The following is a 27,295-nucleotide window of genomic DNA, read 5'->3' as shown; positions in this document are numbered from 1 at the left end:
TTATACATTTTGGGTTACTTATCACCTTTTTTGGTTAGTTCACCTTTTGTAATTTTTTAACACCCTTTTGTAGTTAAAATGGACAGATCTACTTAAAACACTGAGTTATCACCTTTGGGGGATTAAAATCTAAAATAGACTGTGGATTACAATTCAATCTTCCCAATAAAGGAAGAGCTAAGTACCTTCATTGTTACAATCAGGAGATAGCTAAATCCAATTTTCACACAGTGGTTAGAGCACTAGGCCTGGAGATAGGAATTATCTGAGGGTAAATGTACTTTCTACCTGCATGACTTTAGGTCAGTCACTCAAACCTCTGCCTGCCTCAGTTTCCTTAACTATAAAATGAGGCTAAAAATAGCCACTCAACTTTTATGGTTGTGAGAATAAAATGAGATATTTGTAAAGCACTTAGCATAGTGTCTGACACAAAGTAAATACTTAATGAATTCATGTTCCTTTCCCCTTTCTCCTCTCATTTACTTTGTGGTAGTCATTGTGTACATTGTTTTCCTGGCTCTGTTTACTTTTAATCAGTTCACATCAATCTTCCCATGCTTTTCTGTATTTATCATATTCATTGTTTCTTTTAGCACAGTTTATGTACCATGACTTGGTCAGGTATTCCCCAATTATAGGCATTGTGTAATCAGAATTTTGTACCCTAGGACTCCATTTCTTTCATTCCCACATTACGTCCTTACATTTTGTAGATAAAAGTTTCTGTAACTCTTCCCTCTCGTTCTTCTGCTTTCAAGGTCTGATAAACTTGTCTTTACTCATGGTTTTTACTTTCCTCTACTTCAAGTGATTATTAATAAATCTTATAAAATATAATACTTGGAGTTATTGGATATTAATTTTAATCTTATAGCATCTACTCTTTCAGTTCTTTGCTCCTGGACAGGTTTGCTATAGATACTTTCATGTACCTGGGGCTTTTTTTTTTTTTGTCATTGACATACTAAGGGCAAAGCCAAGCAGTAGACTCTCTGGAATCAAAGGACACTGACATTTTAGTCACTTTCTGTGCACAATTTCAAATTGTTTTCTAGAATGGTTGGAACAGTACACAACTGTATATTAGAATGCCTGTGTTTCTACAGCCCTATTAGATTGTTACTCTATTTGTCATTTTTGCCAATACCATGTTTTTCTTACTGTAACCTTAAATTGCTTTTTGGCTGTCACATCTCACCATTGTTTGACCTTATAGACCCAAGTCTTTTTCCTACAAATGGTTAGGTCCCTGTGTAGTTCTGCTTGAAGGCAAAGACTGTACATTTATTTGTATCTCAGTGTTTAGCATGTTGCCTTATACATAACTGTTTAGAAAATGCTCCTTGATTTTGTGCCTGGGAGGTTGATTTTTTTGAACTTAAGTATAAATCTTTATATTTATTACAGTTTCATTTTATTAGATTAGACCTAATAGCCAAGAGACTATCAATGTTTTTGAGTGTGTTAAATATCCCTCCCAGCTTTGTTTTGTCTGCAAATCAGACAGGCATATGATTAAAACCAAGCCATTGAGAAAAATGTCAAGCAGCACAAGATCAAGTGCAGATAGATCCCTAGGACATACCAAAGACTTCCTTCTCACATCAAACTACTGTCTACTTCTTGAAGCATCATCTAAATGTTGTTTTTCTATTTTTTCCCCATAAACATAAAATGAGAGAATTTGTTACATGCTTTTCTTTTCTTTTTTAAACCCTTACCTTAGAATTGATACAAGAATCAAGTCCAAGGCAGAAGAGTAGTAAGGGCTAAGCAATTGTAGTTGAATGACTTGTCCAGGGTCACAGTTTAGACATGTCTCAGGCCAAATTTGAACCCAGATCCTCCTGACTTCAGGCCTGGCACTCTATCCACTGAGCCATCTTGCAACTACTGTCAAATGCTTTTCTAAAGTTTAAATGAATATATTTACCATATTCACCAATTCTACCATTTTAATGTCCCTGCCAAAAAGGAAATGAAATCAATGTGACCTGAGTTACTTTTGCTGAATCCATGCAGATTTATCTTGATCATTTTTTGGGTTCTAGAATTTTGCAGGAGTCAGTCAAACTCATTGGCCTAATAGACTGAAGGACCATCTCTTTTTTTTTGAAAATGAGGACATTTGCACTTTTACTGTACTTGAGCATAGGGCTCAAAATGAACCCTGGCTCCACTTTACTGCTCTTCCCATTCTTCACAATTCTTTATGAGTAACTTAGTAGTCATGTCTGACAGTCACCTTAGATGCAGTTTGCCTGGACCTAGTGACTTGAATTCATCCAGGGAGTATTTTTTAACGTGTTCCTACTCACTTGTGGTTTCAGCTGTCTGTTAGACATTTTGCTTTATCCTTTCTGATCCAAAGTATATTCATTCTTTTGGGAGAGGAAACAAAAGTAACAATGAGGTTGAACTGTTTTGCCTTCTCTCCATTGTCTCATGCTTCCTGATGTAACCTGAGTGCCTCAGGTACACGAAGAAATGTATGACAGGAGTTGAATTTCCAAGGGCTAGAACAGAAACTCTGGGATTGTGATCAGGAGATTAAGCACTATGACTGGGGATAGGGAGAACTGGGAGAGAAGATGAAGAGCCTGAAGAGCTAGGTGTGAGATTTAATTTCATTTTGCCAAGGAAGGATGTGGGAGCATCCATTAGGGCAGCCATCCATGGTGGGATACAGTTCAAGTTTGCCAGAACAGTTATGCATGAGGAGTACAACAAAATGGCAGTGGAAATGAGGGAGGGAGAGATAGAGGGAAAGGGAGAAGAAAGGGGAGGGAAAGAGAAGAAGAGATAGAGAATAAAGAGTGGAGAGGGACAGAGGAAGAAAAACTCCAAAAGGCACTTTGATTAAAGAGAACTAGTTGGCTATGGCAGATAACCATAATTGATTTAATGCAGACCACTGCAAAATTCTTCCAGTCCTTTATATCTATAAGTGTTTATTAATTACTTATTTATTAAGTTCCCTGTTATTGTACTGTTTAAGAAGCTTCCATGGCTGCCTGTTGCCTCTAGGATGAAATACACTCTTTTTTTGGGGAGGGTGAATTTAAAGAATGTCACAAGTCAGTTTTAGACTGATTTTATGGATTCTATTTTACTATACTACAGTACTTTATTTTATTATTTTATGGATTCTATTTTACTATACTAGAGTACAGTACTCAAAATGAACCCCGGTTCCACTTTACTATCCTTTGCCCTCCAATTGCTAATTTCTCACCTGCTCCAGAAAATTACTTATATTTTAGTTTTTACATATTTCTAGCCCTACATGTCATTTTCTCTTTTAGAATAGTGACCATCAAATTTTGTGATGTTATACTCAGGTTGGCATAGTGCCTGACAAATAGGTGACAAGGAAATGCTTGTTTAAGAACCTGTTATAAGGGGCATCTAGGTGGTGCAGTGGAGAGAGAGCCAGGCCTGGAGATAAGAGGTCCTACTTCCTAGTTGTGTGACTCTGGGTAAGTCACTTAACCTCCATTGCCTAGACCTTCCTATTCTTCTGCCTTGAAACCAACACTTAGTATTGATTCTCAGACAGAAGCTATAGGTTAAAAAATTAAAACAACAAACCAAGAAACAACATAAAACAACCTATTATATGCCAGATATAAAAAACACAAGTCCCTGTCTTTAAGAAGCCTACATTTTCAGAAGCAAAATCTTCAGCTCTTCATTAACTTTGCTGAAATTCTTTTAGCTAATTATTCTAGAGAATTGTGGTAATAATGGTTAATGTAAGGACTTAATAAGTGTTTTTTTAAAAATTGAATTAGTGGCCAACTTAGAATTTCTTTTTCCACTTCAGTAGCACCTTTGCAAGCTTGAAGATTCACTCGATAGCTCTTTGAGAGTCATACCCCAAACTTTTCTCTTTCAACTTCTTTTCTAATCATACATAAATCCTTGAAGCCTTATACTTTTCACCCAAAAGTTATCTGTAATTTGCTATGACCTATTTAGTTTAATAATGCTCTCTTGCTTTCTTTTTGGGTAACTTAAAATTTTCATACTTTGTAGTTCAAGCTGTTCAATGACTTACAGCCATCAATCAATCTTTCCTGTTGTCTACCCACAGGAAGAAAATGTGGTTCATTTCTTCCAGAGTATATCAGCTCATTGGTATTTGGGCAAGGACCTCACAAATTAATTAATTAAAGGATATCACAAATTAATATAGTCCAAAATTATATTTTCCTCTGTCCCCTTGAAGTAGCATATGTTGTACAGATATGAAGGCAATTTTCTATTTTTTCTCTTCTACTAGATACCCTAGGCAGCTGATTCATGATCTGGGTCTACCTGGATGGTAATGCTGAGCCTCCCTCTGTACTTAGATAGGTCAGGTACTGGGTCTCAGTACTTTAGTACCTCAGACAGAATATACTATCTATTTCTGGTACCATATTGAAAGCCTTTCCATTTTTATTAGATCTGGTTCTAGTTTATGTTTTACTGGCATCATTGCTGACAGCCTAGTTTTTGATTGTTTTAATTATTTTTAAAGTTATAAATTACTAAACAATGGCACCTGAGAAAAGAGAAGACTGTTAAACAGAGCTAAATTAGCAAAATGAACCTTATTTTGTCTAATTAGAACATATTAGAACAATTTGATTATGTCTCTCCTTGTTAGTAAGTAAAATCTGTTTGGCTTATGATGTGTTTTGGTCTAGTTTCCTTTCACAAAGATAGTGATATTTCATATTATAATAATAAATATACTGAGACCTATAACATGAAGGAAATTAAAGACACAAGGCAGAAAAGGAAAAACAATTGTATGATAGTGGTATGTGCCTAACTCAGGAGTGCTCTCTGGAAAGCATTCCATGGTAATCTTAGAATATTCTTAATTTACATGGCAGGTAGTTATCAGTAAAATCATATACTATGTAAAATAAGCAAACAGGACATTTAACCATTTTCCTTCTCTCAGGTACCAACTAAATTGCCATTGGATGTTGGAAAGATATGAAGCTTACTAATGAGACTGAATATAATACCAAAAAAAGTAACTATAAAATAAAAAAGGATAGCAACAGAACAAAAGCTAGGTGCTATATACTACCTGGCAACTGTGATGAGGTGACTACCATATTTGGGCATTGGACTTGGGTTAAGTTTCTATCAAGTGTAAGGGGAAAAGGGGGTTTAAGTTGCCAGGAATTTAATTAATTCCAAAAAGATTTTATTTACAATTTATTTACAAAATGTAGAAAGTGAAGCAAGAAATCAGAGAGAGGATAAAGTAAGATATCTAGCCTAAACACTAAGTAATTTACTCCTGGTCCCTGGGCAGGGAGAGTTAGTTCTTAGCCGGAGTGGCTTCGGCCCTTGGGATACAGGGAGCCTCTCTCAAGAGTATAGGTTTCTCTGAGGATAGTTTCTCCAGACAATCCAGCAGTTGAGACAGCTTTTTCACACATCACGTGTCAGTCCGGTCAGGAACAGGGTATCAGGTCCTGTCAGCACTCCAAGGAATGAAGAATTGTCTCTCACAGGAAGTAATAGCTCCTTTTAAAGACATTTCTTTTGTGTCACTTCCTGTGTCTTCTAATTTTATGTATACCAATTACAGTTGATGCTTTGTTTTAGGACTGCCCAGGGGTAGTCAGTTGATTTTTGATTCGTCACCCACTATTGCACATGTGACCTCCCACTTAATGTGTGAAATGGGGTGTTTACATCTTTGGTGATTAGATCTAAAATGGGCAGATCTTCATATTCAACTTTAAGTACAGTGTTTACTCTTATGAGGATTAAATCTAAAAATAAGCAAGGGTTACAATTTAATCTTCACAATCAGGGGAGAGAAGTATTTTCATTATTATAATTAGGGAAGAGTTAAGTATTTTCATTTTCACAGTCAGGGGAAGAGTCAAATTTAATCTTCACACAAGCAAACAAGCTCATAAATGCAAAGACGTAAAATTTCTGGCTTCTTTAGTAAGGTAAGAAAAATAATAATTGAATAAAAATAAGAACAAGGCAGAAACTTTCATGAGTAGAGGCTAGCAATGAACCTCTAAAAGAAATAGGATTCTTCTAAGAGCTTGGAAGAAAAAGTTAAGTCTATTTATCCTTAACACTGAATTAATTTCCCTTTCTTGCTACTTCTAATTTCCAATGAATGCTTTGACTACTAGATACAGCCTTTGTTTTTCATTTCAGCTGTTATAGTTCCCTGTGACAAAAGGAAAGATAGAAAACTTATCTAAAATATTCTCAGTTCTAGAATTAGGAAATATAAGGATTCTTGTATTAAAATATATATATATATATATATATATCATTAAAGAATAGGTCAAGAAAGATGGGAATTTGCTCATGTAGAATGAACCATATTCTATCATAGACCATAGAAAGTTTCATTTTTAGTAAACCCTCTTTACTTTCAAGGAGAAACATAAAAATATTATATAGTATTTAAGAGTCTGAAGCTTAGCCATCTGGTTCAACTGATCCCTAAAGAAAAACTCATTATATCATACCATCTAGCCTCTTCCTAAAGACTTTCAAGGAGGGAGAATCTATCAACTATGGAAGCAATCTTTTCCATTTTTGGATAGTTCAAATTTTTAGGAAGTTTTTCCTGACAAGTCCAAATTTGTTTCTTTGCTAACTTCCATCCATTGCTGCTTGTAAATCCTTTTAAGGACAAACAAAACAAGTCTAATCCTTCCTCACATGCCAAATGAACTATCATATACCCTATGAGTCTTTTTTTTTCCAGGTTAACCACGCCCAGTTCCTTCAACTAATTTTTTATCAAGAATTTTTGTAAAGGTTCTTTCTAATTGTTCTTCTTAGGGTACTTTCCAACTTATATAAATGTTCTTCTTGAATTATGAGCTAAACACAATGTCATTGATGAGGTCTGATAAAGGTAAAGTGGGATTAATTACTTTTTTTATTACTGGAGAGTATACCCACTCCTCCAAAAGCAGCCCAAAATGACATTAGATTTTTGGCTGCTACATCACATTGATGACTCATATTGAGAATGCAGTGTACTAAAAACCTCACATCCTTTTTAGATGCTATCTCTCCCCCATCTTATAGTTATGGGGTTGACATTTTGTACCTAAATGCAAAACTTTTGCAATTATCCTCATTGAATTTCATGCTTTGTGACTTCTACAAATTTGATGAACATATTATCTATATATCTTCATCCAAGTCATTGAAAAAATGTTAATGAGTAGTGAGGCAAGTACAGATCACTGAAGTACTCAACTAGATATCTCCTATCATGTTGACACAGGACCATTAGCAACTACTCTGAGTCTGATTGTATTATTATATAATCTCTTCATCTTTATCTTTTGATAAGAATAGTATGAGCAAACATAAAAAACTTTACCAAAGTCTGGGTAAACTACTACCCTTGTTGCAATTTTAGATGTTAATACAGATGTTAAAAAAAAATCTTAGTTTGGCTAAAAAAACCTTAATATCCAATGTTACTATGTAGTATGGAGTCTTAGCTTTTTAATTGTAGGTCATACTTTTGTAAAACTTTTATTTTTCCTAGATTCTAATTCCTGTATATGATCTATATCCCCCATCTTAAAGTGGCTATTTTAATGTTTTTCTTCTAGTAGACAGTTTTACATATTTGTTTGTAAATTTCTTGAAATAAGCTAGAAAAAGGCTTGTAAAATTATGATGTATTTGAAACATTACATCATCTTTGGGTGCTCTGGTCAAGTCTATTGACAACTTTAAAATTTTTCTATTATCTTATATGTAGGGCAATATGTGGAATGATAAAATATTGGGAGGGATGGGACTTCAGAGATCAGTATCCAACCCTCTTTTTTACAGATGAGGAAAGTGAAGCCAAAGAGGCAGGTCACAAACACAAGTACAAGAGCTGGAATTCAATTAATTTTTCTTTTCACTGCAGACTAAAGAACAACCCAAATCTTACTCGATATAGAAAGATATATTTTCTGGATAAAAATTTATATACAACTTTGGATGTACATTGATATAAGCTGTGAGAGTGCTCTTCTAAGATATATATATATATATATATATACACACACACATATATATGTTGAAATATATGTGTAAAATGCATTAAAAATCAACTTCATTTCTAGAAGCTTACATCTAGGGCATCAGTTCTGGGATCTGTGAGCTTCTTTATAAAAATATTTTAATAAGTATTTAAGTGTAATTGATTCCCTTTGTAATTCTATGTATTTTATGTATTTGAAAATCTTATTCTGAATCAATAATATGGCAGATATCAAAGGAGTTTGTGATACAATAAAAGATTATGAACTCATTATTTAAGGGATCTAACAAGTCAATTAATTAGAGACTGCTAGTCTTTACTACTATTAAAAAACCAAAACAAAACAACTAAGAAGGGGATTGTTGATTATTTTTTTCTTATAAAATTTGGCTTCAATTTTTACAGATTCATTTGGAAGCAGCTTTTGATCTAAGAAGGCAGACACAGATTTGGCTACATAGTAATCTATAAAGAAAAAGCAGGGGCAACTAGGTGGTTCAGTGGATAGAGGACCAGACCTGCAGAAGGGAGATCCTGGGTTTAAATCTGGCCTCAGATACTTCCTAGCTGTGTAACCCTGAGCAAATCATTTGACCTCATTTGCCTAAGCTTCTTCTAGCTTCTTGCCTTCTTTTGTCTTGGAACCAATGCTTAGTATTGATTCTAAGATGGAAGAAAATGATTTTAAGAAAAAAAAAAGAAAAAACAGGGAAAAGTGATATTAATTATATAAAAGAAAGAATGAGATTTGTCTGTCTTAAGAGACCTATTAGGATTGTAAATGTAAATTTCTATTTCTATAATTTTCTTATTTCTACTCTCTTGTGTAAAAGTATTTCAAGGATCACAGATCTTGAGTTGGACCCATCCAGTTCTATGCCCCCCTTTATTTTAGAGATAAGGGAACTCAAACCCAGGAAGGTGTATTCACTTGTCCAATGTAATAGGAATAATGTTTCAGCAGAGGGATTTGAACTGAGGTTCTGTGACTCCAAAGCCAGTTTTTTCTACTGTTCCATACTACTTCTCTATGGGGATTATAAGTATATTCTAAAATATAAAAATGCTACTTTTCTATTTTTGAAGATAATTGTAAACAAAAAAAATGATATCTTGCTAAAATTAAACATTAACTAGATAAGTCAAACTAATTTTAATACAAATTAATAGGCCTATGTTTATATTATTTGTAAATCCGAACAAAAGATGACATTCTGGAATTTTTGAAATCTTGATCATTGTATAAATAACATCTCCAATATTTTTCATATTAGTCACTGGGAAGAAGAACTGGAGGACTGTGAAATAGTGTCTCCCATTGTAATACTGCTTCTGTCACTTAGAGTTTTGATAACATTCGTAGCTGGGGCTTGAAGCACTTTCCGAGAAAGCCTCATTCTTCCATCAGCAGGGTCACGTCCAAAGTATTTCACCTGTTGTGGATAATAACAGAGATTTATTCTTGAATGAAAAATCAATTAAACAAGTTAAAATTTAAGATGCCTTCAATAGGCTTTCTAGAAGCAGTAACTTAGGTATTCTATAAATGAGTAATTAATTTAATCATCTTTGGTTTTTAGATATAACTTCTCCCCATTCCTTTTTTCTCTACTAATGATTTAGAAAAGAAAGTTCTTGCTTGTTCCTGTCAATGATTCAACATCAGAAAAAGAGATGGTTTTATGACTAGAAATGACACTAAAGAAACTATATTCTTGGTAAATCTGCTTTGTGAATGTCCCCTGAGGACCATGAGACCTTTTCCATCTAACTTAAAGATGAAATCACCTATATGTATTCTGTGAGCTATTTTAGAAAAGGAATTATCCAGATTTTCTATTTACATCTCCATTATTTAGCACAGTGCTCTGCATATAGAAAAAGTATGCAATGAATGTTTCTTTACCTATTCATTCATTTTCTATCTTCTCCGAGATTCTAAAACTAGTGTTTACTTTGAGATAAACTCTGACAATTATATTATGCCATCCCCAGCCTCCTTAGGCTCTCTGCCTCAGTAGGACTTCATATGACTTTATCAGGAAAGTCATCTCCATTTTATGTCTCAGGGTATCTGGCCTGGTCTTGCTTCCCTTTTGTAGCATTTCCTTTAATTTTGTGAAAGGAATAACTGAAAAATATGGTCCCAAGTACCATATGTTTTTTTGGAGTTGCTAAATAAACAGTGTGGTAAAGATATAGGCATTAAGAAAAAAAACAACTATGGACTTAAACATGTCACATTTACTAACATCCATTCTTTGTCAAAAAACTTCTAATGGTTTCCCCTTGCTTTCAGAGTAAAATATAAACAGCCTATCATTTGAGAACTTTCATCATCTGACTCATTATTGTCCTAATGAACATGTCAAAGTACATTACTTATTGTCCCATGAATATATTTTGTTCTTTAAAAGGTTTTCTAAGTTTTTACTCACATCATTCCCCTTGTAAATTTTTATACATCTGTCAAAATCTGGCTTGATTCTTCTATTCCATGAAACTTTTCTGGATCATTGAAATGTAAAAGTGAAATCTTCTCTCCCTAATTGCAATATACTCATTGGGTAATTAATTATGGACTGCCTTATGCCATCTTTTTTTGGTGATTAACTCATGTTGTTTAATTTCCATTGTATTAATGACTAATTTCTTATACTAGGATATAAATTTGTTGAGGGCAGGGACTGTATTTCTCACATTTTTTTTGTGTTCACCAAATACCTGCATATAATAGGCCATTAATACATGTCTGCTAAATTAAATTTATTTGATTTAAATACAAGCTGTTCACATAAACATGGAGGATGTATGATGAAGCATTGTTACATATAACAGATACATAATTTAAAGAAAAATCTGCAGGAACATTACATATGAATAATATCCTGAACTCTGAACTGTATTTTTTACTTTTTAGTTTTGCTTTCCTGAAAATAAGAGGTGTCATACAAAGAAGTTATAACTTTAGGACTGGAATGCCAGTACACATACCTGAATTTCTTGACCAACTTCTAATCCTAAGGCACTTGGATGTTTAACCTGAAAAAGAAGTCTTTGTTTGTTTAACTGTCAATACAGAGTTGTACTGAGACTTAAATAGAAAAAAAAAATTGTCTCAACTTAGTGAAACTAAAGATAAAATTATAGCTAGGAATTCTGGTACTCTTTGGGCTTGACATCTGTCTGTTTTCCCTAAAAAGATTTTTGGGATCATATTCATAATGTGGATATGCAGAAGCAGTTAATGCTGGGAATATAAACATGTTTTCCATTAGCAGCACTTCTGTCTTATTATATATACATTTTCCAGGATTATTAAGATAAAGTGTACGAATGGTTCTTATCAATCTAGCTAGGAAGTTTTAAAATAAATAGCTCCAGTTCCTAGTCAGTGCCCAGGACCCTTTCTGTTTGTTTGGTTTTTACCTTTCTTTGATCAAGTTGGCTGTTATGAAGAAGTACTGCAGTCATATTTGGATATAATTTTATCATTACTCCTGTGTCTCTGCAAAAAAGAACCAAGCTGATTACAATATTGCTTGCGTCTGTTAAATGATAATGGAACATCACATTAAGAAACTCCACTTCCTTTCTTCCATTCATCTTCTAACATTTAAAACAAAGTTCAAAATAATCTCTATTCCTCCTTTGTAGGATGAAGTATTATGAAAAGGATCTTCTTTATCACTTGGCTCTCACTTATATGTTCTCATTTTTTCAATTCTCTTATAAAAGTATATCCTATACAGGTATTTAGTAGTTAGTCCCTTGGAAATGTTGAGGGCTTTACTAAATTTCTAATTTCTAATTGTGCCTAAACTTATAATGCATTGTAATGATCTGATTATAGGTCCTACTTTACCCAAATCTGGCTTGATAAAGCTTGAGTATACATATAATCTGTGTCATGCACATACATACATAAAACACAACTTTTCTGGGACCTAATTTCCTCATCTACAGAATAAGGGGGTTAGATTAGATGGCCTTCTAATATCAATCATTTACATAAATATATGAACTTTTTTTATGAACTGGAACTGAGATTGCATTTTATGAGAGGAGTATTAGGAGTCAAGAAGACCTCAATTTGTATCCTGCCTCAGACAATTACTATCTGTGTGACCATGGGCAAGTCACTTAACCTCGCCTGCCTATCCTTTGCCATTCTTCTGTCTTGGAATCAATGCTAGTATTGATTGTAAGACAGACGGTTAAGTGTTTTAAAAACAAAACACATAAGTCTTTTAGATCTATCTTCTTGGACAGAGTCCAATTTAGGAAGACCTGAGTTCAAGTCTAGTGATCTGGGCAAGTCATTTAACCTCTTTTTGCCTTAATTTCCTCAACTGTAAAATACAGATAATAATAGCATCTACCTAACAGAGTTGTTGTAAGGCTCAGATGAAGTAATATATGTAACGTGCTTTGTAAACCTTAAAGTGCTACGTTATCAATACCGTTGCTCTGAAACTAAAAGTCTTAAGAGAGTTGTCTGGGGCCTTGAGAAGGCTAAGTGACTTGCCCAGGGTTAGATAGCCAGTATGCATCAGTGGTAGGACTTTGGTCAGGTCTTCCTGACTCCAAATGTAGTTTTCCATCAACTCTGCCATACTGCTTGTCTCTCTATATAAATTTCATTAATTTCTAGAGAACTGTGAAGTTTGGTGTTTGAAATTCCTGGTGTGGAAACTTGTCTGCATAGATATATCTAAGAGCATGCAGACATATACATTCATGTTTGATTTCAGAAAGCTCATTTTAAGGATTTTACTTATATTCAATCCCCTACAATAATTAAATAATATATCTTGTTAATATTTTCTTCTATTACTATTGAGTCTTCAAATGGTTTAAAAAAATTGGAAAGCTTTTGTGACTGGAATCTTCAAAAAAATGTGCCAATTAGGTAACAACCTGCTTTCTCTCAAGCCATTTCCTTTCTCACTCCTTCCATCTTCTTGACCTCACTGAGATGATGGCTTCCCTGTCACCCCTGTCCTGTACTGGTTTTACGTTTACTCTCTGATCCAATGGCTGTGGTAGGAGAATTAGAACACATCTTATTCTCCATTGCCACATTCAGCCTTTCCCTCTATTGCTATCTCTCAGTGACCTCTCTGCCTCTGAGATTCATTCAATACATATTTATCATCCTATCAGTTATCTATTGATCTCTAGGACGGTCTTCTTTTATTAATAAGTTCAGTGCTTGCCTCAGTCTTTCTTTTCTCAACTCTTGCCTTCTTACCAGGGTCTTCAAAATACATGCTGCAATCCCCACATACACCCCTACCTCCCATTTTCTTAACTTACTCTTTTGTCAAGAACTACTCCTACAATTCACCTCAGCAACAAAGAGATGGTCCACATCTTTTCTTTTTGGCCACAACTGTTCAACTTCCATGTTCATGCACACTGAAATTTCTTTATCTGATAATAATCTGTTGTTATTTTGCCTTTCCTTGCACGTGATCCCATTCTATCCCATATTCTTCAGAAGACTTTCTTCAGTCATTCCCACTCTCACTATCTTCAGTCTTTCACTGTTACTGGCTTCTTCCCTCCTGCATACAAATAAGCCCTTGTGTCCCCCATCCTCAAAAAACAAACCCCAAACAACCCTATTTAATCCCTGCTTGCTATTGTCCTATACTCTCTACACTTTCAAGACTGAAGACTTTGATTAAGCTACATCAAACATGTTCTATAATTAGTACCTTGATTCCTTCTTTGTCCCCTCTGAACTCTTTGCAGTCTGACTTCTGACTTCATCATTCAACTGAAACTGCTTTTTGCAAAATTGACAATGATTTCCTGACAAATCTAAAGACCTTTCTTAGTCCTTATCCATGTTGACCTCTCTGCTGCCTCTGAAACAGTAAATCACCTTTTTGCCTTGATATTCTGTTCTCTCTAGATTGACACTTTCTCCTAAAACTCCTGACAATCTGACTTCTGTCTCCTTGTTACTTGTCTCCTTGAAGACACTTACTGTATCTTCCAGGTTATCTTGGCTAACTGTGACTATTTCCCAAGGCTCTGTCCTCTGCCCTCTTTTCCCTTTATTTTTCTTGGCGATCTCATCAACTTCCACGGATTCAATTATTGTCTTTATGCAGATGATTTACAGATCTACTTGACTAGTTCCCACTTCTCTACAAATCTCCAATCTCCAACTGTCTACTGGACATCTTGAACTATGAGAAACATAGACATCTCAAACTCAAAAATGTCTAAAAGCCCACTCATTATCTTTTCCCTCAAACTCCTCCCACTTCCTAACATCTTTGTCATTGTGAAGGGCGTCACCATACTAGTTCTCAGGCTGAAAAAGTAGGCATCATCTTTGATTCCTTCTTTAGCCTCTTTCATCTCTCACATACAATCATTTGCTAAGATCTACTGATTCTGTCTTTGTAACATTACTCTTATATGCCCCCTTCTCTCCTTTGAAACTGCTATCACCCTGATGCAGGTCTTTATCACCTTATTCCTGAAGGTGCAGCAGCCTGCTGGCTGGTCTCCTGCTATCAAGTCCCTTCCCACTTCAGTTGCCAAATTGATCTTCCTAAAGTATAGTTCGACTAGGTCAACCTGCTTTCTACCCACAATCCCCTTAACACAACCAATAAATTCCAGTGGCTCCATATTACCTCCAATATAAAATACTAATTCTCTATTTGGCATTTAAAATCCTTTATAACCTGCCCCTTTTGTTATCTTCAAATGTTCTTATACTTTGCTCTTCTCCAAGAACTCTGTGATCTAGCAACACTGGACTCCTTGATGTAAACAACACTATCTCCAGACTCACGATATATTCACTGGCTTCACCCTGTGTCTGTTATTCATTTTCTTTCATCTCTGAGTCTTGCTCTTCCTCAAGTCTTAGCTAAAATCTTATCATACACAAGAAGGCTTTCCCTGTCATCCTGAATGTTAGTGTCTTTCCTCTGTGATTGTCTCCACTTTATTCTGTATTTATCTTGTTTGCTGTATATAGGTCTTTGCATTAGGCTGTGGGCTCTTTGACAGCAGGGACTTAAAAAAATTTCTCAGTATCCTCAGTACTTAACATACTGTACCTGGCACATAGTCATAAATGTTTGTTGATTTGACTACTAATTATGGCCTTAAGTACTGCATGAAACCAAGTGCACAAATTATAATTAAACATTTAATAAAACAAGAAGTTGAAAATAAAGGTCAAAATAGAACCGGATATACCAACAGGCTGTAGGGAACTCTGCTATTCCTTGTACTCTTTTCTGTTTAAGATTTCAAGGAAACGTTTTAAAGAACTACAGAAATTCATGCTTATAGGAAACTCTGACTCTTTTGGGAAGATTAACATTTAAAGAAATGTATATGGGGGGAGCAGCTGGGTGGCTGAGTGGATTGAGAGCCAAGGCTAGAGATGAGAGGTCCTAGGTTCAAATCTGGCCTCAGACACTTCCTAGCTGTGTGACCCTGGGCAAGTCACTTAAACCCCATTCCCTAGCCCTTATCACTCTTATACCTTATAACCAATACACAATATTGATTCTAAGGCCCAAGGTAAGGGTTTAAAAAAAAGAAATACATATTATGTGTATATATATAATGAAGTATGAAGGAATGTTATTTGTTGCAATTCTCCTCTGAGAACCATGAATTTTACATATAAAAGGTACTTAGAAGAATTCAACTCATCCAACTCCCTATTTATAAATTAATAAACTGGCTAAGAAATAGAGTAAGCAGTCTTGTTTGAAGTTACAATTCTAGTCTGAGACATAGCAAGGGTTATATAGCTCAAGATTTCTGGGTTCCCCATTTCGCATTTTTTCTATTACATGCTGGCTTCCTTTACAACCAAGAACCAGAAGTTCTTAAAGCTATCTCTACTAATTTCAGATGGCTGAGTATAAGGAATAAACCTGTAACATAGATGGAGGTAGAGAATAATAAATAAACATGAATACAAGCAAATTAAAAAAAAATGCACAAAGGATCCATCATTTTGGCAGCATGTAGAATTTCCCCTCCAAAAGTAGAGCCCAAACTGTTATTTAATAGTTAACTAGGGAGTTGTCTGATGTATGAAAAGGTTAAATGACTTGCTTAGTCATGCAGCTAGTAAATAACTGAGGAGGGATTTGAACAGAGTTCTTCCTGATTCTAAGCCCAGTGCTCTATCTATGGTCTCAAGCTGTGTGCATGCATACATGCATACACATACACACAAATATACACCTAAGTATATATGTGTGTGTATGTATATACACTACATACAAATACACAAATACATATGGAATATCATGAGATATAATGAAAGCAATTAAAAATCACCATCTTTCCATAATATTACTAGAAGGTCTTACCTAATTTCAGTTATTGTGGCAGTATAAACTGCTCCAAATTCTAACTGATGCTCTTGCTGCAAGAATAAAATAAACCAAAATGATCAGATTCTCAAAGAAGACATATATAAAATATATATAAAACAAATAATTAAAAATGCATTCTTACATCATCTTTGCAGATTTCAGTAATGAATTCTCTTGCTTCATTCATAGCACTAGGTGTGGGTGCAAATACTGAAAATGTCTCTTCGTCCACCTGATTAACAGTTACTCCTTTCAAAAAAGGATAAAATTTGACACTTTGAAATAACATAAAATTTTTCTTTTTTTAAAAAAAAAAGGCATAATTTAATTGTGCCAGTGCCAGTCTGTCAAATAGAAGAGGGTAGCAGGAAGCCAAAAGGAATTAAGCATAGTAGGGGCTGTGTTGTAGTTAAATGTTTTAGGAGAGAGAAAGGGAAGCTGGTAGGTGGCAAGTTAAGAGTTGTGATTTTTCAATCAGTCAATAAAACAAGCAGTTATTAAATGCTTATTTTCAAACCTTTAATTTCACTCTCCTACTGAATGATTAAAGAACTTCTATCTTTCTCTCTAGCTCCTCTCACCTTACCCACAAAATGGTAAACAGTGTGGAAAAAGGACATGATCAGGTTTAGCCTCAAAGCCCTCATTTTAGTAGCCCTAAAGTTTTAAGTGTATTATTTACACGTATATATATATATATATATATATATATATATATATATATATATATATATATATATATATATATATATATATATATATATATATATACATATACATATGTATATAAATAGGATAACAAGATAATCTTTAAACATAAAAAAAAACAAATTTAATTATAACAATGAAAATAATATTAATATTTAATAACAAAACAAATACTCAATGATAGGATAGTTTTGTGTCAGGTGTTAAACAACCAACTCCCCCTCCCCTTACAGCTCCCTACCAAAAAAATCCAACCCCCCTAATAACCAAACCCTAAAATATCCAAAGGACTATTCACTACATTTACAGCTATAAGTTAAGCATCTTTAGAACTAGTCTTGAAGCCTGATAGAGATGATCCAACTTCTATCACTTTGGGAACATTTCACTATTAAAATGCAAAAAACAGGGGACTCAGGCCTAGAGACTAGATTCAAATCTGGCCTCAAGACACTTCTTAGCTGTGTGACCCCGGGCAAGTCACTTAACCCCCATTGCCTAGCCCTTACAACTCTTCTACCTTGAAACCAATACATAGTATTGATTCTAAGAGAAGTTAAGGGTTTAAAAAAAAAAAGAAAAAACATATAGCCAAGAAAACTCATTATTTCACATGCTCCTTCTCTAATTCTTTCATTTTAAAAACAGAACAGAGATTTAAAGTGTGAAATTATACTACACAACATTAAACAATAGAAAAAGCAAGTATCTCTCACCTGTTTGAGCTTGAAGTCTTTTTAAGTTATATCCACCTGGTCCAACAAATTTTGCTCTTTTTGTTAATGGCACCTGAACTGTTTCTAAAAAGCAGAGCAAATACAAAATACAAATATTCCAAAGATATAGAAAAGTAAAAGTCAGTCATTCAGGTTATATTTCATTTTGCTGCAAAGATAGGTACAAAACATTTTAAATATAAAATCAGAAAGTTGTTTATTTATTGTTAAAAACAGGCCAGTGATGTTTCCCTGGATAAATTACTCCTTAAGGCTAATATATTAAGTCATGGAATTGGAAAGATTATCATCTACTTTGGTAGAAAGAGTTCCCATACAGGAAATCTCTGAATCATTACACATTTCTGTAAAAATTTTTCTTAAAATTCAAGGATATTGTCAAAATTTATATTACCTAAAATGAAGTATAAAGGTTTTTTCACTTAAAAATTCCCCCCAATCTTTTAATTTTATGAAGTTTGGTATAATAGTGAAAACATTTTCAAAGTAAAAATTACTCAGAATATTTTAACATTAATACTAATATTAAAAAGATGAACATCATTTTTGTATATTACCTACAACGGGTCCATTTTCCTTTCTACTTTCTCGAGGTTTTGAAATTGTCTTGTTCATAATCTGTAATATTTCTCTTTTTGCCGCTAACAAGGAAAATAAAATATTATTATTGCAAAAAATGGATTTAACTTTCTAATGATACATTATTATATATTATTCAAATTATTTAGGAATGCCATGATTTGCCTCTACCCATTTCTTCAGGTAACATGGGAAAGTGGGCATAAAACCTGCCTTGAAGCCTGGATGTTTCTGACACAAATTGTCTATCTGATATCAACAGTCACTTAACCTCTCAGTTATTGAGCAAGCATCTTTCAGTTGCAGAAAAGGAGCTGACCCTCACTGGTAGGCAGGTTCCTGTTGATCTATGAGATTACAAGTTTAGTCCTTAGCCTTATCCCCTATTTCTTAACTTAATATTAATTTTTATTTTTTTAAAATCAGCAAAAAAACACATTCTCTTGCAGTTTGCTATATTGAGAAAGAAAACAAACAAAAAGTTTGTTATAAACAGGATTAGTCAAATCAAATTCCACAATGGCCAAATTTAAAAAAGAAAAAAGTTCATTCTGCTATAAATATTTTTGTACATCCTTAGATTTTGTTTTGCTTAGGATTAAACTCACCCTTAATCTACCATCCCTCTTAATTTTCCCTTTGAAGAACATATATTTATTTCTGCACACACAGCTCTGTTTCTCTTTTGACCGGTTCAGATGAGAGTGAGGTTCAAGTATAAGTCACTCTTACTCCTACATCCTTGTTTGTCTAGACTGCTCTTAGAGCTCCCAGATGAGATCATTTTCTCTAACTTTCCTCTCCCTTCCCATCTTTGAGAGACATAACAAAACTACTCCTAGGCTTTGTCTAATTTGATTGCTTCTATGACCCCTGATGAGGACAGAGTTCAAAGAGGACACATGTATCATTTCCCTATATTAGAATGCAAGCATCTCATCTGAATTTACTCCTGTATCATTGTTCATTTGTGTTTACACCTTTGTAATTTTCCTTTAATTCCTGTCTTTGAACTTCAATGTCTGAGCATCCTTGGTCTTTTTATCAAGAATGTTTATTAGCAGGGGTAGCTAGGTGGCACAGTAGATAAGAGTACCAGGGCCTGAAGTCCAGAGGACCTGCATTCAAATTTGACCTCAGACATTTCCTAGTAGTTTGGCAAGTCACTTAATCCCATTTGCCTGGCCCTTGCCCTTTTGTCTTAAGAGTTGTTAGGACAGAAAGGGTTTTTTAAAAAAAATGTTTAACAGGTCTCTGTTTCATTAAGTCTATTTCCCCCCTGTAGGATTATAGTAATTTTATTCTTGGTTGTAAGGTTTATAGCCTTTGCCTTCTCGAATACTATATTGTGAACTCTCCACTCCTTTATAGTTGTGGTTGCTAAAATGTATGATCCTCACTATGGTTTCTCATTATTTTAATTCTTTATGGCTGCATGTAGTAATTTTTCTTTGACCTGAGATTTCTGGATTTTGGCTCTAATGTTCCTGGGAGCTTCTCTCCCCCCCACCAAAAGATGACCAATAGATTCTTTTATTTCTGTTTCGCCCTCGAATTCTAAGAGATTGGAATAGTTTTCTTTGATGGCTAGGCTATTGCTTTGGTCATGGCTTTCAAATAGTCCAATAATCTGAAATGACTCTCCTTGGTCCATTTTCCAAGTCAGCTGTTTTTGTTATCAGATATTTATATATTCTTCTTTATTTTTTCCCAGTCTTTTGACTTTATTTTTTTGGTCTTGTGGAATAATTTGCTTCTATTTGGTCCATTCTAGTTTTGGGGGAGTTTGTTGCTTAAACCTTATGCCAAACTACAAATTTCTTTTCCAATTTTTTTCTTCCACAGCTCTTTAAAAAAAAAAAAATCTTCCTCTGGCACTTTAATTTCATTTATAACTCTATTTTTAAAACTTCTGCTTCATCTCTTCCAAGAATTCTAGTTGAACTTGTGCACAGGCTATATTATACTCTGAGGCTTTGTCCATAGATGTTTTGAAGTAATACTCTTCTGAGTTTGTGTCTCGTACATTCTTGTTATTTTTTTATGCTGGGATTCATATTTGCTTGCCTCATTTTTCCAGCTTTTCTGCCTTTGATTGTTAGGGTCAGGCTCTGGGCACTTCTAAAGAAAAGGTCTGGGGTAGTTCTGCTGCTTCTTTTCTTGGGATAGTGACTATTGTATTATTCCTGGATCTCAGGAACAGCTTAGGCTGGAGATCTTCAAACTTTCTGTGCTTCTGAAGTGGTCTGATCCAGGGCAAAGTGTGATTGCTGGTCTCCTAGTCTGAGCTCTGCCAGGTCCTGATCTGGTTTTGTGTTTAACCAACAGACCTGTAGGCTTGTCCTATTTGGAGTTTTGGTAAAATGCCATTGGACTCAATCACTATGAACCAGCAAGAAAGTTCTGTTAGTTCTGAAAGAATTGCAGGCATCCTTTTGGCATAAGATTCTACTCTGGTTATTCTTCTATGGGCCTCAAACTAGTCTAGAAGCTTGGAAAAAGCTCCTGCTTCATTCTTGGTTAGAAACACAGGGCTGCTGCTTGCCTTTGAATTTGCTTCTTGCAATGCTTTACCCGAGGGTCTGTGACTGCTTCTCACCCTGGAATGCCCTCTTGGCCATCCTAAAAAGACTGCCTTGGATATATGACCTAAAACTGGGTAGTGAGTGATAAAGATGCCACTTTATACAAGTTTAGAACCCTCTATGCTTGATCTGGGACTTAAAAAATTAGTAAGTTAAGAATATTTTCCCATGGTTACATAATTCATGTTCTTTTCTTCCCTCCTCCCTGAGCTAATGAACAATTCTACTAGGTTATAAATGTATCATTATTCAAAACCTATTTCCATATTATTAATATTTGCAATAGAATGATCATTTAAAGTCAAAATCCCCAATCATATACCCATCGAATCACGTGATTGATCATGTTTTTCTTCTGCGTTTCTACTCCCACAGTTCTTTCTCTGAATGTGGATAGCTTTCTTTCTCATAAATTCTTTGGGATTATCCTGGGTCATTTGCATTGCTGCTAGTAGAGAAGTCCATTACGTTCAATTGTGCCACAGTGTATCAGTCTCTGGGTATAAGGTTCTCCTGGTTCTGCTCCTTTTACTCTGTATCAATTCCTGGAGGTCGTTACAGTTCATATGGAATTCTGAGAACTTTTCTTGCCTTGGGATACAATTTTTCCGTGCTAAAATTCTCCATGTATTTCTTGGCCAGAACCTTTCCTCAGTATTCACAGATCTCACTGTTTACTTAGACTGACTAGGGCTGGAAAAATATCACTCACCATGATTTTTCCTTTGATTTCCTGATGGAGAGTCAATCTAGTGCATTTTCTAAATCTGTCTGGAGGGGTGGGGGGTGCGGTGGGGAGGGGAAGGCCCGCTGAACTTCATCTTGGCTTCACTAGCTCCTATTTCTTTAACTTTATCTTTCATCACTCTAATATGTGATTTTTGCTCTGGCTAAAGTGTTCCACATCACTTTCTCCCCAAACTCCATGTGTCTATAAAGTTTTCTTCACTTGTATTTGTTGTTTAAATTCTATCTTCTCAGGTGTAGTTAGGTGGCTTAGTGGGCAGAGAGCCAGACCTGGAGATGGGAGGACCTCAGATATTTCTTAGCTGTGTAACCCTGAGCAAAGTGACTTAACCCTAACTGTCTAGCCCTTACCAATATGCAGTATTAGTTCTAAGACAGAAGGTTTTAAAAAAATAAGTAAATAAACAATTCTCCTTTAGATGTTCCTTTCTTGAAACTCTTATAGCAAACGCTACCTGATTCATGCCCAAACTATGACATCCCTCATTTTATAGAAGAGGAAAGTGAAGCCCAGAAAGGTTCAGTGGCTTGTTTGAAGTCATGTGGACAGTTAGGAAGCACAGAGGACCACAGGGATTCTTTCTACTCCCAATGCAAGTGTTTTCCTGATTCATCACTGTCAAGGTTCAAGGGTCAAATAAGACAATGTATTCAGCAATCGTGGTACTGTCACCTTTTTGAAAATACTTTTGAATTATTTTTGTATTCACTTATTAATATCTGTGCTGTAACTTCTCTACCTAGAAAAATATCATAGAAGAAGCTCTTTAAATACAGGGTGAAGGGATTGTTTTTGTCTTTGTTTCCCCCCAAACCTAAAATAGTCCCTGCCAAGAGTAGTTGTTCCATAAATGCTTGAAAACTGAACGGACGGACTATTATTAGACTGATACAGTTATCAGCACAAGAAATCAAATGCTCTCTTAGGTTATTTCCAACCATAATAATAGCTACCATTTTTATTATAATTTAAAGTTTGCAAAGTGCTTTTGAAATATTATCTCATTTGATACTTTCAACAACCCTGAGGTGGGTGCTATAATTATACCCATTTTACAGATAAGGCTAAATAGACTTGTTCATGGACATATAGCTAATAAGTATTTGAGGCCAAGTTTGAATTCAAGTCTTCCTGACTCTAGATCCAGTGTGCTTATCTACAAAGCACTAAACAAACATCCAAATGGGTGTCAGGTAATTGGCTGAAAAATAATGCAGTGGAATTTACTTATGTTGTATTGATTGCCATTTTTATGCAGGATATTGATGCTTTGGTTAGTATCTGACAGATAAATTTCATTCTTTATAACTAAAAGACAGTACACTTTATGTGATACACTTTATGTAAGTGGGCCATTCCAACAGATTTCCATGAAAAGCAATTTTTATGTAACATGAATTTGCCCATGGATATGGGGAAGGGAGGGAAGAAGGTAGGAAGGAGACATATCTCTGGAGGGTGGTGGTGTGGTATTTAAGGACATGTGGTGACCAGAGAAGTGAGAGGTAGAGGAAGAATACTGAGGTCTTGGCCAGGCATTTGAGGGCCCAGCCAGAACCAAGAGGAAGAACCTACAGGAGGCAGACACATGGGATGGAACACTGATGGAGAGGCAAGAATAAGTGACATTGGTCCTGAGCATTGGCAAACAGAAGACAGTCTTGCCCAGATCTGGCACTTGTAGTGGTGGTATCAGTCTCTCTATGGGTCTGTTTTGCTTTTAATTGGAAAGTTTTTTAAAAAAAGTTTTATTTTTCTGGTGTGGGCTTTGGGGGGGAAGGGAGAATATGAAGTGGACAGAGAGAGCACAGTACTATACAATAAAGTGGAAGGAGCAGACAAAGAGTACAGTATTATACAGTAAATAAGATTTAAAAAATTTATTTTTAAACTTTATTTTTAAAAATATGATTGTTTTGGAATAAGGATTTCATTCAGAATTCTTTAGGTAAAGTCAAATTTGTATAATATAAATTTGCATAAAGTGAGAACTGAATATAACTAAAAATTATTTAAAATGAAAACATTAAATAAATATGAGCAAGAGTTTCTTTGATAAAGAGTTTGCACAATATAGTTTCTATTAGCTAATTCAAAATTGAAGAATAGATTACATAAAGAGAGTTATGGATACCACTTTACCTGTAGCTTGTTGAATAGCCTCCATTACAATTTTTATTGGTATTCCTGGTAATTTGATGTCAGCCTGACATAAAGAAGTCAGAAAATTTATATAAATGTTGAATCAAATGACATCCATTACTTTGCAAAAATGTTTCCAAAATTAGTTTTTAAGGATACCTGTAATGCAGTTATTCCCTTATTTGTTCCAGCCATTTTGAAATCCATGTCACCATTGTAATCTTCAATTCCCTTAAAAATTTTAAAAGTTTTATTTTGAAAGAAAATTCACAGCATATTCATCATAGAAGAGTTTCAAATTGCAGTTTTAGACATAAAATATCCTGAAAATATGCCCCCTTTACCTTTTCTTTATTAGCTGTTGTGTCCAAAAAAAAAAGCATTGAGGTGAAACTTTTAACTCCATATATCTTCACCTATATATTTTCCACTCTAAAAATTACACTCTCCTTTCAAAGTTGTAACCTGTAACTTATTACTTGTTTATAAGTCCATTATGAGGTGTTATACTCTTAATTTATGCTACAAAATTTTAGTATAATTTTTAAAATCTAGGCAGGTCTTAAGTACTTTGGTACACTTTTTGACATTTTCCTAAATATAGTCTGGACATTTGTAAGAGATATTTAATCTTCACCAATAACACTAAATATTTTCAGAAGCTTCATATACTTGCCAGGATATCCGTCAACAAACGATAATCTTCAATTTCACCTTCTTTATTAGAACTATTTTTGGCAATTAGTCCTATTGCCACACCTGCAACAGCAGATGAAATTGGAACTCCTACAATTAAAAAGAGAATCCACAAATATGTATGTGTATCTATAAACAAACAGTGATTCCATGGAAACACAGTATTAGATGAAACAAGGTTTCAGAGGAGTAGTTGGTGAACATATGGTATTAGAATGGAAATAGGTGGACCTCTGATTTCATTAAGGAAACCACTTTTAGTAATGCAGATCAGCACTAGCTCTGCAACTTGGTCTTAGGGGTTTGCATGAGGTACTTTGAGAGGTTAAGGGCCTTATCCATCAGAAACTAGCTGCACACCAGTGCGAGTCAGAGGCAGGACTGAACTTTAGGTTTTTTTGATTCCAAGTCCTCCTCTTTATCCATTTTACATTATTTGCTTTCTTACCCTCTGTATCTATCCATGTAAATTAAAGAGTTTCTTTTAAGCCAGGGGTTCTTAACCTGGGGAACATGAACTTTCCCTCCTTATTTGGATAACTGCATTTTAATAGAATTAAGTTTCCTTTGTAATTCCATGTATTTTATGAATTTAAATTCTGAGGAAGTCTTCATAGGCTTCAACAAATAGCCAAAGGAATTCATGACATAAAAAGGCTAAGAACCCCTATTTTAAATGGTTCAAGAAAATTAAGGGAAATAAATGCTGAAATATGCCTATGTATTTATACACCATCTAAAGAAAAATATACTATCATAATATAATTTATTCTTTATCACATATGTATATTATTTTAAATATGATTAGGTAGTTTATTCTAAATTCTTATATATAAAAAGATAAATATATGGGAAATACATATATAGAAGGGATTATATGTATATGTATATATATGGACTATATATTACATTTTTATGCATAACATACATATTTTATTAAGTATATACATACATGTACACACAGGAGGGCATTAGTAGATAGAAGACTGACTTTTGTATCATGACATGGATTAAGTTCTGTCTCTGAGACATTCTAAGATTATATACTGTTGTAGAAGAAGAGCTTATCTATATTTGCAAGTATTCTACAATGATGAAATCACAAGAACAGTGAAGAAAAAGAAATAAAGATATCAATAAGTATTTATTAAGCCCCTACTATGCACTATGCTTGGATATAGTGAATACAGATATAAGAAAAAAGAAACAATTCTTTTCCTCAAAGAGCTTACCTTCTATTAGAAAAGACAAAATGTACACACACTGGAATTTGGAATAAACTATTTAATTGCATTAAAAATAACAGAACATATGAATATAATTGGGTGGTTTACTCAAAAATGATTAAAAATTTAAGACATTCTAAGCCTAGTTTAAAAGAAACTTTATATTATTTTTTTCATTCTTATTAAGTAACTAAAAAATGCCAAATACGGTATTAAAATCAGTTTTTTTACCTGCATCCATTAATGCTAAACTTCCACCACATGCAGATGCCATAGAAGAGGAACCTGCAGGAAGAAAAATTTAAGCTAAAAATGTATAAAAACTGTTCATTTTAAATCACAAATTTGTCCAAAATGTTTACTGTTGAATACTTATTATTGATTATTTAAAACAATTTGGAAACAACCAAATACAACCAAAACTCTCCTTGGCCAAGGCTGACTTTCCTAGTTTTGAAGTCTAACAAGAATTAAAATGGTTTTCAGAATCAACAGGAAGGTCTGAAACTTCTACATATGCCCCAGGCTCAACCTAGGAACTAGCAATGTCTTTGAGGCTTTAACATCGTGGGAGCAGTAAACAGCTTTGCTGACTCTGGTCCACCCACCTTACCACATAATTAAAAGAGAGAAGAAAACAAACAGACTGTCCAGGATCAGACATTAATTCTGTCATTCATATTTTGGGATGCCCACCTTTGACTCCAAAGTTTTTGAAAAACAGACCCTTAAACAGAAGAATCTCAAGACCTCCTCACCTTATATTGTCTTAGCAAAACTCCTTAGAGTTATTTTATTTTTGTGATTGGCCTTTGCCAACCAACAGATCTTTCCTACTTGGCCTATCTTTCTGTATTCTCACTACCCCTATTCTGACATGACAGGACTCCTATCTCCCCTTTAGGTAAACACTGTGATTTTTAGATTTTCTCCATCTTGCTTGATCTAGCACCCAGGAATGTGCACACCCACACTACATGGGCATGTGCTAGCAAATGACAAATCAGAAACAACTGACTGCCCCTCTGGGCTGTATTAAGCCAAGCTTGAGCCACCATTGGCACATGTGAGATGCAGGAAGTGAGGTAGAGAATTGCCTTTGGACTTCTCGTGACTCCCTGTGGAGAGGGCTAGACACCAGTTCGATCCTGGAGCTCGAACTTGGAGGAGCCCTGCAGACAGCTTTCCTTCAGATCGGTCATGTGAGTGATCAGGACTGACTCCCTTCTTTCCCTTGGCTCTCCAAGGCCTTAAACTCCCGCCAGGCTCAGCTTGAGCCAGAGCGGTTTTGAGGTAATTCCTTTCCCTCTCTCCCTCTCTCTCTTAATTTCTTCCTCCTGTTGTAATTAAATCACCATAAAACTCCATTCTGACTTGAGTGTTTTTCATTTAGGATTTTATAAATAAAATCCTTGGCAACCAAATAATTACATTCAGTCTCAACCTAAT

At 34.6% G+C, this 27,295-nt stretch overlaps 1 protein-coding gene across 2 annotated transcripts in view; it reads right to left on the bottom strand.

Moving 5' to 3' along the window:
* Nucleotides 1-5,199: 5,199 nt before the first annotated feature.
* The window catches only part of PNPT1 (polyribonucleotide nucleotidyltransferase 1), a 66,037-nt gene continuing 43,941 nt past the window's right edge, over nt 5,200-27,295 (bottom strand). For both annotated transcript variants that reach the window (XM_001382127.4, XM_007476807.2), the window contains 11 exons: nt 26,078-26,131; nt 24,601-24,710; nt 24,084-24,155; nt 23,925-23,988; nt 18,428-18,511; nt 17,850-17,933; nt 16,568-16,674; nt 16,420-16,475; nt 11,480-11,558; nt 11,045-11,092; nt 5,200-9,483 (listed from right to left, as the gene is read on the bottom strand). In XM_001382127.4, the coding sequence (XP_001382164.1) occupies nt 9,325-9,483; nt 11,045-11,092; nt 11,480-11,558; nt 16,420-16,475; nt 16,568-16,674; nt 17,850-17,933; nt 18,428-18,511; nt 23,925-23,988; nt 24,084-24,155; nt 24,601-24,710; nt 26,078-26,131 (917 nt within the window). In that variant the 3' untranslated portion in view covers nt 5,200-9,324. The remainder of the gene's footprint in view (nt 9,484-11,044; nt 11,093-11,479; nt 11,559-16,419; nt 16,476-16,567; nt 16,675-17,849; nt 17,934-18,427; nt 18,512-23,924; nt 23,989-24,083; nt 24,156-24,600; nt 24,711-26,077; nt 26,132-27,295) is intronic.

This window comes from Monodelphis domestica, chromosome 1, assembly GCF_027887165.1.
Source record: "Monodelphis domestica isolate mMonDom1 chromosome 1, mMonDom1.pri, whole genome shotgun sequence".
NCBI classification, from domain to species: Eukaryota; Metazoa; Chordata; class Mammalia; order Didelphimorphia; family Didelphidae; genus Monodelphis; species Monodelphis domestica.
Note: the sequence above shows the minus strand (reverse complement) of the source record. Positions and strands in the feature narration are given on the sequence as shown.